Genomic DNA, 21,743 nt, shown 5'->3' on the forward strand with positions numbered 1-21,743 from the left:
TGCACATTTGTGTCAGTTGGCCAAATATTTAGAAAGCAAGATACAATGTTCGTGTGGCAAACGGTTCACTGGTTTCCACAAGTAACTGCTCCATCAGGTGCTCTGCTAAAATGATCAAGCTGGTAACTGATGTGAGGTATTCACAAACTGTTTATTTGCAATAGTTTCATCATGCGGTATGAGTTACATGATCCAGATGCTTTGATTCAACATGGCTAGTGAATAGGCTGAAAGATTTGGTTTTGCAGCAGGTGCATGTAATACGCACGTGCTATTGTACGCCTTGTATACATGGCAGTATTTGTAATGCACTAAATAGGCTTTATTTGGGCAGTGGACAATGCCAACAAACAGTCACGTGAAGCCTTTTAATCCTACATCTAACAAATGACTTGCTGGAAACCACTGATCTTTACACACTTGTCGGTCTGATTCAGGGTTAATCTAATGCATTTTGTTCTGTGGTATTGCTGCCAATGTACAGCAGTATATTTTTGACAATCCATAATTTACATATTGCTGCTGGTGTCCAAGCTAAATGTGAAGAATGTGTCAGACATGTTACATTCCTTTTCCCCAATCAAGGTGTGGCTCCAGATGCAGGAGAATGATGGATAACCCGGCTCTCATTGCATGTGTGCTACCCGCTGAAGCCACGGTATAAAACATGGTGGCCATTATAACTGTCCGCTTAGTAGCAAGCTACCCAGGGACTTGAGAAATTCACTATTAAGAGAAAATATATATAGCATTTTTTTTCCCAGACGCTGCAGAGGGGTAGGCCAGATTCTAGTCCCATTTATTCCTACGCATTTAAAAAGCAGTGGTAATAAATCTAATGTCAGAAAGCCGATGTTTATTGCATGAAAAAGGGACGTGTTTCATCAAATTATTACTGGATGAGTAGAGGTACTCTGTACCATTAAACACGGGAGTGCTCTGTTCCACGACAATTCACCCAGTGTATTCCAGCTGCCGATTAGGAAACCAAGGTGTTGGAGAGCAGTCTGATGGGTTACATACATAGGGGTTGGGGGAGAGGGAGACAGAAGTGAGTGGGTGTCACCTCCCCCTGGTGTCTTTGGGTCAGATCTGTGATCCATGGGCCGCGTTGTTCAGCGAGAAGCCGCTGAGTTGCTGCCTCTGGATCCCGCCACGTGTCCAGCCTTCGCGGTCTCTCCCCAGGGGGGCAGGATTATGGAACCTGTGACAGGAGAGGGGCAAGGTCACGAGGGAAGGGGGTGCAGAGGATTAGTGGGGTCATGGAAGTAAGGGGGAAATGGGGTTATTAAAGTTTGTAGGTGTTTGGTGTGGAATCAGTTGGAGGGAGTATGCTATGGAATTGATGGGTGATAGCAGTAGGAAGGGCTATAATGGGAGTGCTGTTTGACATGTATAAAGTGGAGTATAACTCGGGGCATCAGGCACCTCAGGGTGTAGTTGGTCAGATATTGCTGTGGGGGCTCCTGCTTGGGCTGCACATACAGGGCGTTATTGTGACTAAATCCAGACAGCTCCTGGGGATAGTAAGACAATCAGTCAGATATAGACCCCAGATTACTCAGATCCCCCCTGATAATAAGACCCTTACAACTCTTAAGACCGATACCCGGGGAGAACTTTCTCCCCATCCCCCAATACTGGGACACTCCATCAACACACAACACTGAGAACTTCACTGACCATGAGGGGGGAAAAATGATGCTGATACATCCGCCCGTCCACCCAAATAGATCCAGAGACCCCTTGCAGCTATCCCAACTCTCATGTTCCCTCTGTTTGTCTCTGACCCCTGAGCCCTCTTTCTCTTCCCCTGTTATGGCCACTGTTCTCACCTTCTTTCCAACATGCACTTGTCCCAAAAGATTCTCCTTCTGTCTCATGCAGTCATCATGAGGCGCCTGTGTGAGCGAGAGATAAAGAGTGAGAGGTGGAAGACAAGAAAGAGGGATGAAGAGAAACAGAAAGAGGTATGAAGAGATGAAGGGGAGGTCAGAGTGTCTGAAAGTGATTCGCTTCTAGGCAGAGAGCAAGTAGAGGAGAGCACAGCGAGGGAGCGGCTGGGGGGGTCTCACATGGTCACTGAGCACTTTGTTTGTTTCTCGGGAGAAGCCACTGTCTCGCTCGGAGTTCCTGGCCAAAGCTGGGAGGGGCTCTCTTCCCTATAAAAGAGAGATGTGTGAGACCAAGGCGCTCTCCCTATTAGACCGCTCAAACCTCAGACTTCCCCTCTTCAAAAGAAACTGCTCCCCATGTGCTGAGCTCTAGATAACAGAAGCCATGACAGGGGACTGGTCACATTGTGCAGAGGGCGAAGTGCAGCACGGAAATGATCACAAGACGTTGAGTGATGTTTATATAGAGCTTCGTGCATGATTGCTGATACACGTGGCTACTATAATAACCAGCGATGGGTGAACTTACTGACATTCAGTTTGAATTTTCTTCCAAATAAAGATTTCAAAAAGTTCCCCAGTTTCACCAGAGAATCAATTTTTTTTTGTAATTAGTAGAACTTTTTAGCAGCAGCAAAATTGATACATTTGCTAAATTATTTAGCCAACGTCGCACTTTTTTCCCCACAATGTGGCTAGTTTTGAAAACATTTGTGATCTTTTGTAATTTTGCAAAAGTTACAAAATGCAAAACTGCCATTTTGTTGTTGTTGCGTACTTGAACTTGGGCAATAAATAAATAAACCCAATGTGCACATCCCTAATAACACCATATATTTAATGTACAATTACATCAGTACCTCCTCTGCTATTCATCCCTCCCTTCATGCATCCCTACTCTCACTTAACCCATCCCTCCCTCTACCCATTCATCTACTCATCCCCCATTCTTTCTTTGATCATGGACCTGCACCCATCCCTATCTCAACCCATCAAACTATCCACACCTACACCCACCCATACCTCCACCCTCCACCCCATTTCCCTCCTTCCATACCTTCATGCCTCCATTCGCAGTCTAACTCCCCTTCCTGTAAGTTCCCCCAAGCAAGATGCTGCCCATGAGTGGGTCTTCCTCCCTCAGCCGTAACCCGCCACCCTAGTGTCTCCCTGAACTGTCACCTGCAGTGCGTCCGAGGGCAAGAAGTCCGTCTGTGTCAGGCTCTGTCCCATCAGACGCTGGAACCCTCTCTGTCACACAAACACAGAGACACATGTCACACTCCTGAGAGTCCAGGTTCCAGCCCTAAGACACAGTGCTAACGGGGGCCGGGAGAGTGTTGGAGGTAATACTGATACACTAAGTGGGGTTTGGGAACTAGTTACCAAGACACGGTGCTGTGAGAGGGGTGGAGAGAATAGAGGGTGCTGACTAAAGGACAGTATTACTGACACATAATGCAGTGTTTTGAGAAAGGAGGGTGGTTTTAACGGTACACTGTGCTGTAATCATGGCAGTCTTTTGGGGGAGGGAAGTGGTATTACCATCACACGGTGCTGTGAGGAGTGGGGCAGCGTTACCAGCACACAGTGCTGTGAGGAGTGGGGCAGCGTTACCAGCAAACAGCGCTGTGACGAGAGGGCAGTGTTTTGGGGGTGGGGATACCCACACACCGTGCTGTAAACGGGGTTGTGTTTTGAGGGAAGGTGGTGCTATCCGTACACAGTGCTACTTGCCAGGCAGTTTTACTGGTACACAGCACTATTTGCCAGGCAGTTTTACTGGTACACAGTGCTATTTGCCAGGCAGTTTTACTGGTACACAGTGCTATTTGCCAGGCAGTTTTACTGGTACACAGTGCTATTTGCCAGGCAGTTTTACTGGTACACAGTGCTATTTGCCAGGCAGTTTTACTGGTACACAGTGCTATTTGCCAGGCAGTTTTACTGGTACACAGTGCTATTTGCCAGCCAGTTTTACTGGTACACAGTGCTATTTGCCAGCCAGTTTTACTGGTACACAGTGCTATTTGCCAGGCAGTTTTACTGGTACACAGTGCTATTTGCCAGGCAGTTTTACTGGTACACAGTGCTACTTGCCAGGCAGTTTTACTGGTACACCATGCCTATGTGGAACAGTGTTACCGGCACTTGGTGCTATGAGGGTGACAGTATTTTTTGGGGTGCAGGGGGTGGTATTACCAGAACATGCTTCTGTGAGAGGGAACACTTGTTTCAGTGTTGTGGGGTGGTGTTACAGGCACTCAGTGCTGCAGAGGACCAGTATTTTAGTTAAAGGTGATGGTGTTACCGGCACACGGAGTTGGGAGGGGGCGGCGTGCGTTATGGGCTCCACGATTGATTCTTCAGTGAAACCAGAGTTCTCAGAAGCTCCGATGACAGCACAGCGCGGGAACCCTGCGGAAGACGATGAGTCAGTGACGTTCATGTGTGGGGACACCACAGTGGCACATCCAGTGGGGTCTCTGTGATTTAGGGTCTCTCTCTTCTCTTTGTTTTTGCGTTTGGTGGTCTCTTTTTCTGTGTGTGTGGCTCTCTCCCTCTCCCTGGAGGTCTCTATCTCCTCTTTCAGGGTGTACCTCCCCTTTTCACTCTCTATGTTTGGGGGTCATTTCTTTTTGTGTTTGGGGGATGTCTCTCAGTGTTTGCGCATCTCTCTTTCCCTCTCTGATTGGGGGGTCTCCCAGTCTGCAGGTCACTCTTTCCGAGGGTATGAGGGTCTCCTCTCTCTCTCTCTTACTCTCTGTGTGATCGCTATTTCTCTGTTTGGGGTCTCTCTCCCTCCCTTTCTGTGTTTAGGGGTCCCACTCCCTCCTTTTCTGTATGTGGGGGACTTTTTCTCTGGGTCTCTTTCCAGGGATCTCACCTGGTTGCTGTGGGGTCCGTGATGTGAATCTTGTTTTGTATTCTGTGGACATAAAGGACGGACCCTATGACACAAAAATCAAGTTACAAAAGGTGCAGTAGTGACTTCACATCACATGCATGTCCCCTCTAAGGCTGCGTCCCTAGATAGGCAGACCGTGTCGACGCGTCCGCACGCTGAGCGATCAGACTGCCTAAAGGCAGTGATCGCGGCTATATTGTGTTAAAACTGATATCTCGAGCGATAGGTCGGTCACGTGAGCGGTTCGCCCAATGAGGGCAAACCAGCTCCGTGACGTCACTTGGCTCGCCCTAGACACGCCCCCGGACGGCGGCAGTGTCTATGGACGCAGCCTAAGTCTGTAGGTATGTATGCATGCGTATCTCTCTTATATAGCGCCATTCATGTTCATAGCGCTCCACAGCAGTAATAAACGTGACATAATAATATAACGGGAATAAGCACTTCAGACATAAAAGTTACACTAGAAAAAGGAAGTTCATGCCCCAAAGAGATTTCTGTGCAGTAAACGTGGTTGTATCTCTTGTAGCAGGTAGGAGGGGATCACAGACACTTAGGGATGGGGTGCGGGGGGTGGTCTCTGGTTTATAAAGATAGGCAGATAGGATGGGGGGGTCAGCCTTTGTGGAACTCACGTGTCGGAAGTTCTCGTTCTCGTGGGAACCCTTCCCTTGAGGTGCACACAGCAAAGGTCGATGCTGGGGAGGGATCCCAGCGATGACCCCGGCACCGTGATCCCGTGTGTCAAAGTGCACCGACTTCACCTGTAATAAGTGAGTTAAGAGACCGGTGAGGAGCCTCTACACCTGCCAGGGCATCACCTACACCTGTAAACATGAGCATGCCGTGAAATCCTATGTAACCGCATGCAACCCTTGTATATCCCAAAAATGTTGTACTTTATATCCCCATGTAACTGCATAAGATTTATAAATCCTGTCTAACCCCCTATTTCCTCTATAGCTCCTTATAGGATTATACAGCCAGGTCTAACCTCATCGCGTAAAGATCTCCGTCCAGGAAGGCACAAGTCATGGGCAAGAGGGACACTGTAAAGGTGGGAGGGCACTTGGGGGAGAGCGAAGGGAGAAGACATGGCACCACATTATATGGGCTGGTGTGTTAGTGTGTTGTTATCTTAAACTGCCTCCGAATTGTCCACTCTAATGCAATTAAGCAGTTTTATTGGGAGGGTCATGTGACCGTTTAGAAGTATAAGGCTGCGGCCCCGCTGCACGCACTCCTGCGAGGCAGGCGGCGCGTGCAGCTGAGTCCCCTGGTCTGCAGAGAACTGCAGGGGGAAAGACGGGGATCGTGACGGGGGCGCGGCTGTGACGTCACCCGGCAGGTTCGCCCTTATTGGCTGAACCGCCGGGTGGTGTGGCCTAGCGCTCCGTCGTTTCTCTCGGCGCAGCACGGCACCCCCCCCCCTCGCAGCGGGCCCAGCCCCATTGTGGGGCGGATCTTGTCCCTGCAGCGTCCGCCACAGCGGGCGCTGCAGTAGCCAGCGGGGACCTGGCCTAAGAGACTAAAAGAGCTATGCAGAAGTCAAGGGAACATTTATAAGGGACTGATCGCTATACAGGAGGTGGACAGCAGTCTGGCTGGATCTTTCATCAACTTTTATCTGTGTGAGGATATTACTGGGCAGCTTTTGTTGAGCTCACTACTACACTCATATTCTACACTTGTAGACCTGCCCCAATTAACCTCTCCCTCCCCTCCTCCCCCCTTCACCTACTGCAGTCTCCTCCAAATCTTCTCCTCATCCACCCACTCATCACATAATACAGCTCAACCCCCTTATAACGCTGTGCTTGGGGTCCAAAGAATCGCATCGCGTTATACGCGGATCGCGTTAGAAATAATGTGCCTATCCTGAAGCTAGGGTCACGTGTTGAGGTATGAATAGCTTCAGTTAGCTTTAACTCATGTCTTCCCTCTTCCAAAGCATGACAAGTCCTTAATGTCTTTCTTAACTTTATTGCAGGAGTAGAAAACACAGGAACTTGTAGGTGTAGTGTAGGCAGAGAGTGCTTCTCTATGTGGGACGCTTCTATGAGGTTAGCTATGGTAAGAGAGAAAGGCCTTACCAGGGATGGATGCATGTCTGTACTCACTGTGATCTTAGGTGGAAAAGGAAGTGAGGGGCAAGGGTCACACTAAAAGTGAAGTGAGAATGCACTAACTGTCAGCAAGGACAGGGGGGGACAATGGGAAAGCGCATTAACTGGAGGACTGGAGATGTTGCCAGAGCAACCAGGGGTGTGACAGACTGGAAGGAAAAAGAGATACATAATGTATCCATTCCATCTGCACTGAGAGAGAACTGCAAGGAAAGTGACCTCCAAATACAGCTAGCAGGCAGAACTGCCAAGGGAAGGGGGGCTGAAACAGAGAAGGCAGACAGGGGTATTTCTGTTCCCTGACAGTACCATTGTATGCATTGTACAATAAAGTATTTAAGATACCAATAATCGTGTTGTAAAGTATTTGTAAATGCGAAAATTGGGAGCCACGCTTGCATCGCGTTATATGCGGATCAGCGTTGTAACGGATCGCGTTATAGCGGGGTTGAGCAGCAGCCAAAGGGCACATGCTGTTTGTGCATTGTACAGGCCAGCTGGATACACTGCACTCTCATATTAAATAATCACTCCAGCCACCTATCAGCTTTAAACTACCATTGCTCTCACCTGCATTCTGCCTGTAGCTCCCACACTTTTACCCCCAAACCTTCTTGCTTAATTTCCCATTCTCTACTGTCATCTGCCTCACCCTGCAACTATCAACTCCTGCTTCTCACATCACACCCCATCACTCCAAACTCTAACTATTCTACTCTGTCTTCCTCTACTCAGTCACTACTATTCCTACCATGTGGCCAATCCTGGCCCTATCCACCTACCAATCCCCTCACGCCCCACACCCTGCTGCAAAGTCTCCTTCTCACCACGAACTGCTGAGCACTCCAACCTTATCCCCAGTACACCTCTCCCCTCCCTACCCTTTTCCTGGGCCCTATGGAACGCACGATCTGTCTGCAACAAACTCACGGCAACACGTGTATTGGCAATAAAAGTCGTGACCTGTTCATTTCCAATTCCCTAAACCTTCTAGCCATTGCAGAAACCTGGCTCACCCCCTCAGACACCGCTTCTCCTGCTGCACTCTCCTATGGTGGCCTCTCCCTCAGCCACATCCCTCAGACCAGGGAATAGACAGGCCAGAGGAGTTTCCCCATGCTGCACATTTCATGTCATACCCCCCTTTCCATCCCTCTCCATGCTGCCCGTTTCTTTTCCACCATTTCCCTTTGTGTCGCTGTCATCTATCGTACCCCCTGTGCCTACATCCCAATTTTTTTCACAACTTTGCAGCCCAGGTCTCTCAGTTCCTCTATTCTGAGACACGGTGACTGTCATACTGGGAGACTTTAACATACCTAGTGATAATCCCACTGTCACCTCAGCTGCCCATCTTATCTCTCTATACTCCTCCTATGGTTTCTCCTACTCACTGCAATGGACACTCCCTTGACCTGGTTTTCTTCTGCTCTGCCTCTAACACTCCTTTCCCTCTCTCTGATCATCACCTCCTAACCTTTAACCTCACTATACCCTCTGCACCTTCCACCACACCTTCCGCGCGCACATACAGAAACCTACATACCCTATACCCCTTCCAATTTTCAACATCTCCACAGCCTCTCCCCCATGTCTACCCTTTCCTGTCCCAACCTAGCTGTCACGGGAGACCAGGACTAATACCAGGGATCAATATCGCCAGACAGAACACGAGAGTTTATAAAATTAATTTATTGTAAAAACATGTCCACAACTATACAAAAGACACAAACATCACACATACCCAACTGGGGAAACTGGGGGATACCCTGCCTAACTAGTGGCAGGGACCTACTTGCAGAGATTTCCTCTGTTCTCTCTCTTTGCCCAGTGCCTACAGGACTGGTTTTCAGACCTGAGGCCAGCACTGGATTGGACACTGCAGTTTCTCCCTGGCTCTGTAACTCTCTGCAGGCTCTGTCTGCTAGGTGTCTCCCTCCCCACCTTTTTATACACTTAAACCATAATATTGCAACACTCAGGGCCAGGAGCTGCCTACATGCCCAGGCCCTGATTGGTGGGTAGGAAGGAGCTGCCTACATGCCCAGGCCCTGATTGGTGGGTAGGAAGGTGCTGCCTACATGCCCAGGCCCTGATTGGTGGGTAGGAAGGTGCTGCCTACATGCCCAGGCCCTGATTGGTGGGTAGGAAGGTGCTGCCTACATGCCCAGCCCTGATTGGTGGGTAGGAAGGTGCTGCCTACATGCCCAGGCCCTGATTGGTGGGTAGGAAGGAGCTGCCTACATGCCCAGGCCCTGATTGGTGGGTAGGAAGGAGCTGCCTACACGCCCAGGCCCTGATTGGTGGGTTGGAAGGTGCTGCTTACACGCCCAGGCCCTGATTGGTGGGTAGGAAGGTGCTGCCTACATGCCCAGGCCCTGATTGGTGGGTAGGAAGGAGCTGCCTACACGCCCAGGCCCTGATTGGTGGGTAGGAAGGAGCTGCCTACACGCCCAGGCCCTGATTGGTGGGTTGAACTACAACATAACATTTGCAACAATTCTACTGCAAACATATTAACCCCCTGATTCCTGAGGTGCTGGACCCAAGCAAAGACATACATATATACATAACATATAATACAATACCAATGTATTACTGACAGGTAGGGGTAATGGCAGACTTAACCTTTATTAACAGCAGCCATAATTCCCCCTACCGTCACACTAGCAACCTCTCTATACAACAGCATACTCTCATCAGCCTTAAACAAGCCTGCTCTTGCCCCCGCACGTTGCCCCCGACAATGCAGCCACAACCGCGGCACACACCCTTCATCCGCTACCTTCAAAAGTGCTGCAGAATGATACTAGAGGAAATCCCGTTCACAAGTAGACTTCCTTTAAAATGTTCCTGGAGTCCGCGGCGAGGTCAGCCAAATGACCCAGCTATGGGAAGCACAGTGCACTATACACGCCAATGACGATACATTTTATTTCACGCAACGTTAAGGGGTTCAACAGTCCAAACAAAAGGCGGGGTAGCATTTGCAGATTACACAACAACAACAAAAAGTAGACTTCCTGTTTGTACAGGAAACACACTTCAGCAAAAAAAAACAAAAAACCTTTCCTATGTATTTAGATTAAAAATGTCGACAATATTATCTCTCATCAGCTAATGTAAAGAAAAAAGGGGTAGCAACACTAATTCACAATAGACTGCCCTTTAAGGTAGAAAAAATAAAGCGGGACAAAACAGGCAGATGTTTTTATTCTAGTGGGTACTAGTCAGGGCCGCTATGTAACGTTAGCAAGTGTTTATGCCCCATGTAAAAACGACCCCATCTTTTAAGATATTTTTTCGCAACGGTGAAAGTGGTAGCTAAAGGCCATGTAATAGTAGCGGGAGACTTTAATAAGACACTAGACCTGGAACTGGATAAATCATCACAGCCTAAGAGAGGCAGACAGCAAGGAACTTCAACGCTGCTCACAGGTCGGAAAGAGAATCAGCTGATAGGCATATGGAGGGAGCTCAACCCCAGAGAAAAGGGAAACACGTTTTATTCATATCCACACGAGCTACAGCAGGATAGATTACTTCTTTGTGCCCTACAGACTGGTCACAAAGATCTCCTACACGAGGATCCATGATATTTCATGGTCAGATCAAGCACCCATAGAGCTACGGTGCTCGCAAATTAATCTAGGCAGGCCGGGAGCAAACTGGAAATTTAAATGAATCTATTATAAAGATCCCAGAGATAATTCAATCACTGAATGTGGAATTAGACCAATTCTTTAAGACTAACAGAGATAGTGTGAACTCCCAGACAACCCTCTGGGAAGCGCACCAAGCAACCCTTAGAGGCACATTAATCAACATAGCAGCTGGTAGGGAAAAAAAGAGGGACGCAAAATTAATTAATCTTCAATTAAAGCTACATGAGCTCTGTGTCTTACATAGATGCAATGGTAGAGCTGACACCCTTAAGGAGCTGAGAGATGTGAAAATAGAGCTCAACCTGCTCCTCACCTCCCAGGCCAAGAAGTCTCTGAGTTGGTCAAAGAGGACATTTTTTGAAAAAGCAAACAAGCCAGATACCCTGCTAGCTAACAAAATTCGGAATAGGCAGTCAGATTACAATAGTCATTCCATTAGGGTCAGGAGATGTGGCATCTAATCTTAACCAAATAGTGGAAGAGTTTAAAACGATGAAAATCTATATAACGGGGAGAAGGTCGCGCATAACGCAAATACGAGTAAAGTTTTAAAGAGACAGGTACTACAAAAAGACTTCACTATAAAAGAACTATTGCAAGTAGTTAAAAATCTCAAAGCATCCAAAGCGCCAGGCCCGGACGGGTTATCTAATCTATATTACAGAAAAGTTATTAAAATACTGGTCCTACACATGCTGAGCGTGTTCATCTCCGGATTAGCTGGGGCTCCGTTCCCGGAGCAGATGCTCCAGGCGTCCATCTCGTTCATTTATAAACAGGTCAAAGACCCGACGAATTGTAAGAGTTACAGGCCGATATCATTGATAAATTCGGATATTAAAATATATTAAAAACTGCTGGCCAATACATTGAGTCATATCCTGCCTAGGTTGATTCATCCGGATCAAGTTGGATTTATTAAAGATAGACAGCCGGCTGACAATACTAGACAAAATATAGATCTAAATGAGTTTGCCAACTCATCACGTATACAACTGCCTGAGTTACTTTCTCTCCTCCAACTCTCTGTTTGACTCTTTACACTCTGGTTTCCGTCCTCTACACTCCACCAAGACAGCACTAACAAAAGTGTTCAATCACCTATTCACAGATAAATCTAAGGGTCATTTTTCCGTACTAAGTCTCCTGGATCTCTCTGCTGCCTTCAACACTGTTGACTACCCCCTTTTTCTAAATACTCTCCACTCCATTGGCCTCTGCGAAGCAGCCTTCTACCTATCCAACCTCTCCTTCAGTGTTTCCTTCTGTGGTGTCTCGTCCTCCTCACTTCCTCTTTCTGTTGGGGTCCCACAAGGCTCTGTACTTGGCCCTCTGCTCTTCTCACTGTACAACTCCTCCCTTGGAGAACTAATACAATCTGTTGGCTTTCAGTATCATGTTTATGCTGATGACACCCAAATCTATCTCTCCTCCCCTGTCCACTCCTGTCCGGTGTCTCTAACTGTCTCTCTGCAATCTCCTCCTGGATGTCCCTCCATTACCTGAAGCTAAACATGTCCAAAACATAATTAATATTCTTTCCCCCTTCCACTGCCACCGCTACACCAACAGTCTCCCTCACTGTCAATAACATCACAATCTCCTCCACACCTCAAGTCCGCTGTCTAGGGGTCATCTTTGACTCTGATCTCTCCACCGTTCCTCACATTAAGTCCCCCATGGAGTCCTGCCATCTCCACCTACACAATATCGCCAAGATACGCCCTTTTCTCACTCATAATGCAACTAAAATCCTAATCCACTCACTCATCATGTCCCGCTTCGACTTAGTTGGCATTCCCCTTAGTCCACCACTCTCAACTCCAATCCATCCAAAACACTAATGCCAGGCTCATTTACCTTACTTACCGCTCCACTTCTACTGCTCCACAACACATATCCCTACACTGGCTTCCCACAGCCCCTAGAATTAAATGTAAAACTTTAGTAATGACTTACAAAGGTGTTAACAAAACTGCCCCCATCTCAGCCCTCATCCACAAATACATACTTACACGCCCCCTACGTTCTGCTCACGGCCTCTGCCTCTCCTCCCACCTTATTACCTCCTCTCAGTCCCGCCTGCAAGACTTCTCCCGTACTGCCCCCACTCTCTGGAATTCCCTACCATGTTCTATCAGACTCTCCCCCAGCTTTCAGATGTTTAAAAACTCCCTGAAAACTCACCCTTTCATGGAAGCCTAGTCGCCATACCTCTAACATCCAACTCCCCTTCCCCTCCAACCCCATTAGTACTGGCTGTGTGACTGGACGATTCTCCACCCTAAGTAACATCCCCGCCCTCCCCCAAATCATTATGACTTCAGCTGGCAGAGTGGTCCATATTCTAACCTACGCCACACCTTATCCTACAATGAGCCTTACCTCCTTGTTTCAACACTGTCCCTCATTCCCTGTAGAGTGTAAGCAGGGCCCTCACTACCTTCTGTATCCGTTTGTGCATGTTTGTCCTCACTTGTATGTAACTGTTTATGTTTTTGCAATATACATAACTCTGTAGCCCATTGTACCACACTGCGGAATATGTTGGCGCTTCACAAATAAACAATAATATGGGAGAATACTTAGGATCCATCCTGTGCCTTCTATATAATCACCCCAGTTCCACATTCCTTTTAATCACCCACATATATGCACAGCGCAGAGGAACAAAGATACTGCTTTATATGAACCTCTCCCCTGCTGAGAAATGGCCACTGTAGCCCCCCTCTCCTCCCTGTGCTACCCTCTGGACTCACGGCTCTGGCTTTGGGGTGCGTGGGCCCGCAGCTGCTCATGTACCCACTCTGAGGGGGTTGCAGAGTGCGGGGGAGAGGCTCAGAGCCACTGAGGAGTTCCACAGGCCTAAAGTCTCTGCTGGTCAGCGACGTGTAATTGCCCCTCAGCATCAGCCTGTGGGAGAGTAGAGGTTAGACAGGGAGTGAGCAGGTACAGGTCAGCGGTCAGGCAGAGAGTGTGAGGTCAGTGGACAGGTCAGAGATCAGGCAGAGTGTGAGGTCGGTGGACAGGTCAGAGATCAGGCAGGGAGTGAGCAGGTAAACAGAGGCCAGGCAGGTAGTGGACAGGTAAAGGGTTTGGGTTGGCGGACAGCATGTGGCAAGGCAAAAGTGACACATAAGGCAGATCATGGCAAAGGTCAGAGGCAGAGGTCAAACAGGGCCAGGGTTCTGTGATAGGTGCAGGTCAGTTGGGGCTGAAGGAGGAGGTGCCGTGGAGTCGGAGGTCTGAGTCTCACCCCATGCTTGGATTATCCGTCCGATCCAGGCTAGCTGAGTAATATAAGGCTGGCCTCAGATTTGACTGGTACCCTGTACGACGGTGTGAGAGACTGCCAGGGTGTGAGAGACTGCCAGGGTGTGAGATACCGCCAGGATGTGAGATACCACCAGGATGTGCGATCCCACCAGGAGCAGACTCTGGGAAACCTACATGAGACCGCTGTCAGGATTGTAATACAGAGACTCCCCAAGCACTCTAATAAAGAGATTAGCCACATGCACTCAAATACGGAGACACTCCATGCACACTAATAGAGATTACCCACATGTACTCTAATACAGAGACTCCCCACATGCACTCTAATACAGAGATTCCCCAAGAACTAATACAGAGATTACCCACATGCACTCTAATACAGAGACACCCCATACTGGGAATTTATAAACAGATACCCCTTGCTCTCGTAATAAGCACTCATACTCCTCACAACCAACTCTAATTATCTTCACAAGCTGTGGACTCTCTCTCACTGCTCTCCCCCTGCACTCTCTCTCACTGCTCTCCCCCTGCACTCCCTCTCTTTGTGCACAAGCCCCTTGCCTCCCCCAGCGCACTCATCGCATTGTTTCTCCCCTTATGCATTCTCCCTCCCCACTCTCTCTTCCCTCCTCAGCACTCTCTCTCCCCCTGCCCTCTCTTCCCTCTGCTGTCTCTCCCCTACTCTCTCTCTCTCTCTCTCCCATCTGCCCTCTTTGCTCTCCTCTCCCCCCCCTATAATTTCACTCTTCCTCGTCTGCTCTGTTCTTTCTCCCTGATCCCACTTTGCTCCCCCCACTGATCCCTGTTCCCTCTACACTCTTTTCCCCCACTGCTCCCTGTTCCCCCCTCTGCACTCTCTTCCCCCTACTGCTCCCTGTTCCCCCTCTGCACTCTCTTTCCCCCACTGCTCCGTTCCCCCCTCTGCACTCTCTTCCCCCCACTGCCGCCTGTTCCCCCCTCTGCACTCTCTTCCCCCCACTGCCCCCCCCCCCCGTTCCCCCCTCTGCACTCTCGTCCCCCCACTGCACTCTCTTCCCCCCTCTGCTTTCTCTCACCATAAGAGTTGTTATAATTGGTGCAGTAGAAGTTCAGAGGGTCGCTGCTCCCCCCCAAACTGCTCCGGACACGCTGAGACACCCCACCGTATGCGAGACGACCCATGGCACAGAGAGATTGCTGCCGAATGCACGGATAAGACTGCTCAGGATACAGGCATGAGACTGCTCAGAATACAGGCATGAGACTGCTCAGAATACAGGCATGAGACTGCTCAGAATACAGGCATGAGACTGCTCAGAATACAGGCATGAGACTGCTCAGGGTACAGGCATAAGACTGCTCAGGATACAGGCATGAGACGGCTTAGGATACAGGCATGAGACTGCTCAGGATACAGCTTCCTTTCTCCTGGAACATGGTAACATGAGTACCCTGGTTACAGTAACCATGACAACACAAACACCTGTTTGCTCATTCGCATGACTGTACCCAGAATGCTTTGCTCTCTCACGGTACAGTTTGAATGTACTGTATATCTTTATTTATATAGAGCCACCCAGGTACATGGCGCTTTACAATACACGTGCCATAATATTATATCACATTGGGAGTAAGAACTTCAGACCTAAAACAATAGGAAAAGGGGTCCCTACCCCGAAGAGCATACAATGGTCCCAGTGTCTCATCCATATAATGTCACTCTTAAGTGACACCAAGAAATGACACACTGATCCCGTTAAACACGCCTATCCGTGTCGAACACCAAGACATGACACAGACGCATAAATTACACACACTACACTGTCGCACATTTAAGTGACGCTGATTCCCTGTCACATATAAGTGCCACTAATAATTAATACCCTGATACACTGTCACACATAAGTGACACTGATTCCCTGTCACATATAAGTGCCACTAATAATTAATACCCTGATACACTGACACACATAAGTGACACTGATTCCCTGTCACATATAAGTGCCACTAATAATTAATACCCTGATACACTGACACACATAAGTGACACTGATTCCGTCACATATAAGTGCCACTCATAATTAATACCCTGATACACTGTCACATATAAGTGCCACTAATAATTAATACCCTGATACACTGACACACATAAGTGACACTGATTCCGTCACATATAAGTGCCACTCATAATTAATACCCTGATACACTGACACACATAAGTGACACTGATTCCCTGTCACATATAAGTGCCACTCAGAATTAATACCCTGATACACTGTCACATATAAGTGCCACTCAGAATTAATACCCTGATACACTGTCACATATAAGTGCCACTAATAATTAATACACCGATACACTGTCACATATAAGTGCCACTCATAATTAATACCCTGATACACTGTCACACATAAGTGACACGGATTCCGTCACATATAAGTGCCACTCATAATTAATACCCTGATACACTGTCACACATAAGTGACACTGATTCCCTGTCACATATAAGTGCCACTAATAATTAATACCCTGATACACTGACACACATAAGTGACACGGATTCCGTCACATATAAGTGCCACTAATACTTAATACCCTGATACACTGTCACACATAAGTGTCACCCTGATCCACTGTCATGCGTGCAGTGACGTCAACAGAATATTTGGGCCCAGGACACCTGTAAGGAGAAGGGCCCCCCTCCCCTGACTGCACCCACTTTGTAAAACAAATACCTACCTGAATTTAGTATGTATCTCTGCACAGTATGTATCTCTGCACGGTATGTGTCTTTGCACAGTATGTATCTCTGCACGGTATGTGTCTTTGCACAGTATGTATCTCTGCACGGTATGTGTCTTTGCACAGTATGTATCTCTGCACAGTATGTGTCTTTGCACAGTATGTATCTCTGCACTGTATGTGTCTTTGCACAGTATGTATATGCACATATCTCTGCACAGTGTGTATCTGCACAGTATGTATCTCTGCACAGTATATATCTCTGCACATATCTCTGCACAGTATATATCTCTGCACAGTATATATCTCTGCACAGTATATATCTCTGCACAGTATGTATCGCTGCACAGTATGTGTCTTTGCACAGTATGTGTCTTTGCACAGTATGTATCTCTGCACTGTATGTGTCTTTGCACAGTATGTATATGCACATATCTCTGCACAGTGTGTATCTGCACAGTATGTATCTCTGCACAGTATGTATCTCTGCATATATCTCTGCACAGTATATATCTCTGCACAATATATGTCTCTGCACAGTATGTATCTCTGCAAAGTATGTGTCTCTGCACAGTATGTGTCTCTGCACAGTATGTATCTCTGCACAATATATATCCCTGCACAGTATATATCTCTGCACAGTATGTATCTCTGCACATTATGTATCTGCACAGTATGTATCTCTGCACATTATGTATCTGCACAGTATGTATCTCTGCTCAGCGTGTATCAGGGTACAGTATGTATCTGCTCAGCGTGTATCAGGGCACAGTATATATCTCTGCTCAGCATGAATCAGGGCACAGTATGTATCTCTGCTCAGCGTGTATCAGGCACAGTATGTATCTGCTCAGCGTGTATCAGGGCACAGTATGTATCTGCTCAGTGTGTATCAGGGCACAGTATGTATCTGTTCTGCGTATATCAGGGCACAGTATGTATCTCTGCTCAGCGTGTATCAGGGCACAGTATGTATCTGCTCAGCGTGTATCAGGGCACAGTATGTATCTCTGCTCAGTATGAATCAGGGCACAGTATGTATCTCTGCTCAGCGTGTATCAGGCACAGTATGTATCTGCTCAGCATGTATCAGGGCACAGTATGTATCTGCTCAGCATGTATCAGGGCACAGTATGTATCTGCTCAGCGTGTATCAGGGCACAGTATGTATCTGCTCAGCGTGTATCAGGGCACAGTATGTATCTGTTCTGCGTGTATCAGGGCACAGTATGCATCTCTGCTCAGCGTGTATCAGGGCACAGTATGTATCTGCTCAGCGTGTATTAGGGCACAGTATGTATCTGCTCAGCGTGTATCAGGGCACAGTATGTATCTCTGCTCAGCATGTATCAGGGCACAGTATGTATCTGCTCAGCGTGTATCAGGCACAGTATCTATCTGCTCAGTGTGTATCAGGGCACAGTATGCATCTCTGCTCAGCGTGTATCAGGGCACAGTATGTATCTGCTCAGCGTGTATTAGGGCACAGTATGTATCTGCTCAGCGTTTATCAGGGCACAGTATGTATCTCTGCTCAGCGTGTATCAGGGCACAGTATGTATCTGCTCAGCATGTATCAGGGCACAGTATGTATCTGCTCAGCGTGTATCAGGGCACAGTATGTATCTGCTCAGCGTGTATCAGGGCACAGTATGTATCTGCTCAGCGTGTATCAGGGCACTGTATGTATCTGCTCGGCGTGTATCAGGCACAGTATGTATCTGCTCAGCGTGTATCAGGGCTCAGTATGTATCTGCTCGGCGTGTATCAGGCACAGTATGTATCTGCTCAGCGTGTATCAGGGCACAGTATGTATCTGCTCAGCATGTATCAGGGCACAGTATGTATCTGCTCAGCGTGTATCAGGCACAGTATGTATCTTTGCTCAGCGTGTATAAGGGTACAGTATGTATCTGCTCAGCGTGTATCAGGCACAGTATGTATCTTTGCTCAGCGTGTATAAGGGCACAGTATGTATCTGCTCAGCGTGTATCAGGGCACAGTATGTATCTGCTCAGCGTGTATCAGGCACAGTATGTATCTTTGCTCAGCGTGTATCAGGGCACAGTATGTATCTGCTCAGCGTGTATCAGGGCACAGTATGTATCTGCTCGGTGTGTATCAGGCACAGTATGTATCTGCTCGGCGTGTATCAGGGCACAGTATGTATCTGCTCGGCGTGTATCAGGGCACAGTATGTATCTGCTCGGCGTGTATCAGGGCACAGTATGTATCTGCTCGGCGTGTATTAGGGCACAGTATGTATCTGCTCAGCGTTTATCAGGGCACAGTATGTATCTGCTCGGCGTGTATCAGGCACAGTATGTATCTGCTCAGCGTGTATCAGGGCACAGTATGTATCTGCTCAGCATGTATCAGGGCACAGTATGTATCTGCTCAGCGTGTATCAGGCACAGTATGTATCTTTGCTCAGCGTGTATAAGGGCACAGTATGTATCAGCTCAGCGTGTATCAGGGCACAGTATGTATCTGCTCAGCGTGTATCAGGCACAGTATGTATCTTTGCTCAGCGTGTATCAGGGCACAGTATGTATCTGCTCAGCGTGTATCAGGCACAGTATGTATCTGCTCGGCGTGTATCAGGGCACAGTATGTATCTGCTCGGCGTGTATCAGGGCACAGTATGTATCTGCTCGGCGTGTATCAGGGCACAGTATCTATCTGCTCGGCGTGTATCAGGGCACAGTATGTATCTGCACTGCGTGTATCAGGGCACAGTATGTATCTGCTCGGCGTGTATCAGGGCACAGTATGTATCTTTGCTCAGTGTGTATCAGGGCACAGTATGTATCTTTGCTCAGCGTGTATCAGGGCACAGTATGTATCTGCTCAGCGTGTATCAGGGCACAGTATGTATCTGCTCGGCGTGTATCAGGGCACAGTATGTATCTGCTCGGCGTGTATCAGGGCACAGTATGTATCTGCTCGGCGTGTATCAGGGCACAGTATGTATCTGCTCGGCGTGTATCAGGCACAGTATGTATCTTTGCTCAGCGTGTATCAGGGCACAGTATGTATCTGCTCAGCGTGTATCAGGCACAGTATGTATCTTTGCTCAGCGTGTATCAGGGCACAGTATGTATCTGCTCAGCGTGTATCAGGGCACAGTATGTATCTTTGCTCAGCGTGTATCAGGGCACAGTATGTATCTGCTCAGCGTGTATCAGGGCACAGTATGTATCTGCTCGGCGTGTATCAGGGCACAGTATGTATCTGCTCGGCGTGTATCAGGGCACAGTATGTATCTGCTCAGCGTGTATCAGGGCACAGTATGTATCTGCTCAGCGTGTATCAAGCACAGTATGTATCTTTGCTCAGCGTGTATCAGGGCACAGTATGTATCTGCTCAGCGTGTATCAGGGCACAGTATGTATCTGCTCGGCGTGTATCAGGGCACAGTATGTATCTGCTCAGCGTGTATCAGGGCACAGTATGTATCTGCTCAGCGTTTATCAGGGCACAGTATGTATCTGCTCGGCGTGTATCAGGCACAGTATGTATCTGCTCAGCGTGTATCAGGGCACAGTATGTATCTGCTCAGCGTGTATCAGGCACAGTATGTATCTGCTCAGCGTGTATCAGGCACAGTATGTATCTTTGCTCAGCGTGTATCAGGGCACAGTATGTATCTGCTCAGCGTGTATCAGGCACAGTATGTATCTGCTCGGCGTGTATCAGGGCACAGTATGTATCTGCTCGGCGTGTATCAGGGCACAGTATGTATCTGCTCGGCGTGTATCAGGGCACAGTATGTATCTGCTCGGCGTGTATCAGGGCACAGTATCTATCTGCTCGGCGTGTATCAGGGCACAGTATGTATCTGCACTGCGTGTATCAGGGCACAGTATGTATCTGCTCGGCGTGTATCAGGGCACAGTATGTATCAGGGCACAGTGTGTATCTTTGCTCAGCGTGTATCAGGGCACAGTATGTATCTGCTCAGCGTGTATCAGGGCACAGTATGTATCTGCTCAGCGTGTATCAGGGCACAGTATGTATCTGCTCGGCGTGTATCAGGGCACAGTATGTATCTGCTCGGCGTGTATCAGGCACAGTATGTATCTGCTCGGCGTGTATTAGGGCACAGTATGTATCTGCTCGGCGTGTATCATGGCACAGTATGTATCTGCTCGGCGTGTATCAGGGCACAGTATGTATCAGCTCAGCGTGTATCAGGGCACAGTATGTATCTGCTCAGCGTGTATCAGACACAGTATGTATCTTTGCTCAGCGTGTATCAGGGCACAGTATGTATCTGCTCAGCGTTTATCAGGGCACAGTATGTATCTGCTCGGCGTGTATCAGGCACAGTATGTATCTGCTCAGCGTGTATCAGGGCACAGTATGTATCTGCTCAGCGTGTATCAGGCACAGTATGTATCTGCTCAGCGTGTATCAGGCACAGTATGTATCTGCTCAGCGTGTATCAGGCACAGTATGTATCTTTGCTCAGCGTGTATCAGGGCACAGTATGTATCTGCTCAGCGTGTATCAGGCACAGTATGTATCTGCTCGGCGTGTATCAGGGCACAGTATGTATCTGCTCGGCGTGTATCAGGGCACAGTATGTATCTGCTCGGCGTGTATCAGGGCACAGTATGTATCTGCTCGGCGTGTATCAGGGCACAGTATGTATCTGCTCGGCGTGTATCAGGGCACAGTATCTATCTGCTCGGCGTGTATCAGGGCACAGTATGTATCTGCACTGCGTGTATCAGGGCACAGTATGTATCTGCTCGGCGTGTATCAGGGCACAGTATGTATCAGGGCACAGTGTGTATCTTTGCTCAGCGTGTATCAGGGCACAGTATGTATCTGCTCAGCGTGTATCAGGGCACAGTATGTATCTGCTCAGCGTGTATCAGGGCACAGTATGTATCTGCTCGGCGTGTATCAGGGCACAGTATGTATCTGCTCGGCGTGTATCAGGCACAGTATGTATCTGCTCGGCGTGTATCAGGGCACAGTATGTATCTGCTCGGCGTGTATCATGGCACAGTATGTATCTGCTCGGCGTGTATCAGGGCACAGTATGTATCTGCTCGGCGTGTATCAGGGCACAGGACACAGCTCTGCATGTTGCTGATATAAAGCTCTGTTCCTACTTACTAAACATAAACACAAAAGC

General features: G+C 48.2%; 1 protein-coding gene across 1 annotated transcript; it reads right to left on the reverse strand.

Moving 5' to 3' along the window:
• Nucleotides 1-836: 836 nt before the first annotated feature.
• On the reverse strand, nucleotides 837-15,305 carry SAXO4 (stabilizer of axonemal microtubules 4). Its single transcript, XM_075566983.1, has 11 exons — nucleotides 14,929-15,305; nucleotides 13,851-14,040; nucleotides 13,354-13,507; nucleotides 5,439-5,567; nucleotides 4,783-4,846; nucleotides 4,207-4,313; nucleotides 3,078-3,146; nucleotides 2,076-2,162; nucleotides 1,836-1,901; nucleotides 1,429-1,517; nucleotides 837-1,204 (listed from the first exon to the last, which is right to left on the reverse strand). Exons 1-11 carry the CDS (start codon nucleotides 15,032-15,034, stop codon nucleotides 1,087-1,089), a joined length of 1,179 nt encoding a protein of 392 aa, XP_075423098.1. The 5' UTR covers nucleotides 15,035-15,305; the 3' UTR covers nucleotides 837-1,086.
• Between the last annotated feature and the right edge of the window lie 6,438 nt (nucleotides 15,306-21,743).

This window comes from Ascaphus truei, chromosome 12 (assembly GCF_040206685.1).
Source record: "Ascaphus truei isolate aAscTru1 chromosome 12, aAscTru1.hap1, whole genome shotgun sequence".
Lineage (NCBI taxonomy): Eukaryota > Metazoa > Chordata > Amphibia > Anura > Ascaphidae > Ascaphus > Ascaphus truei.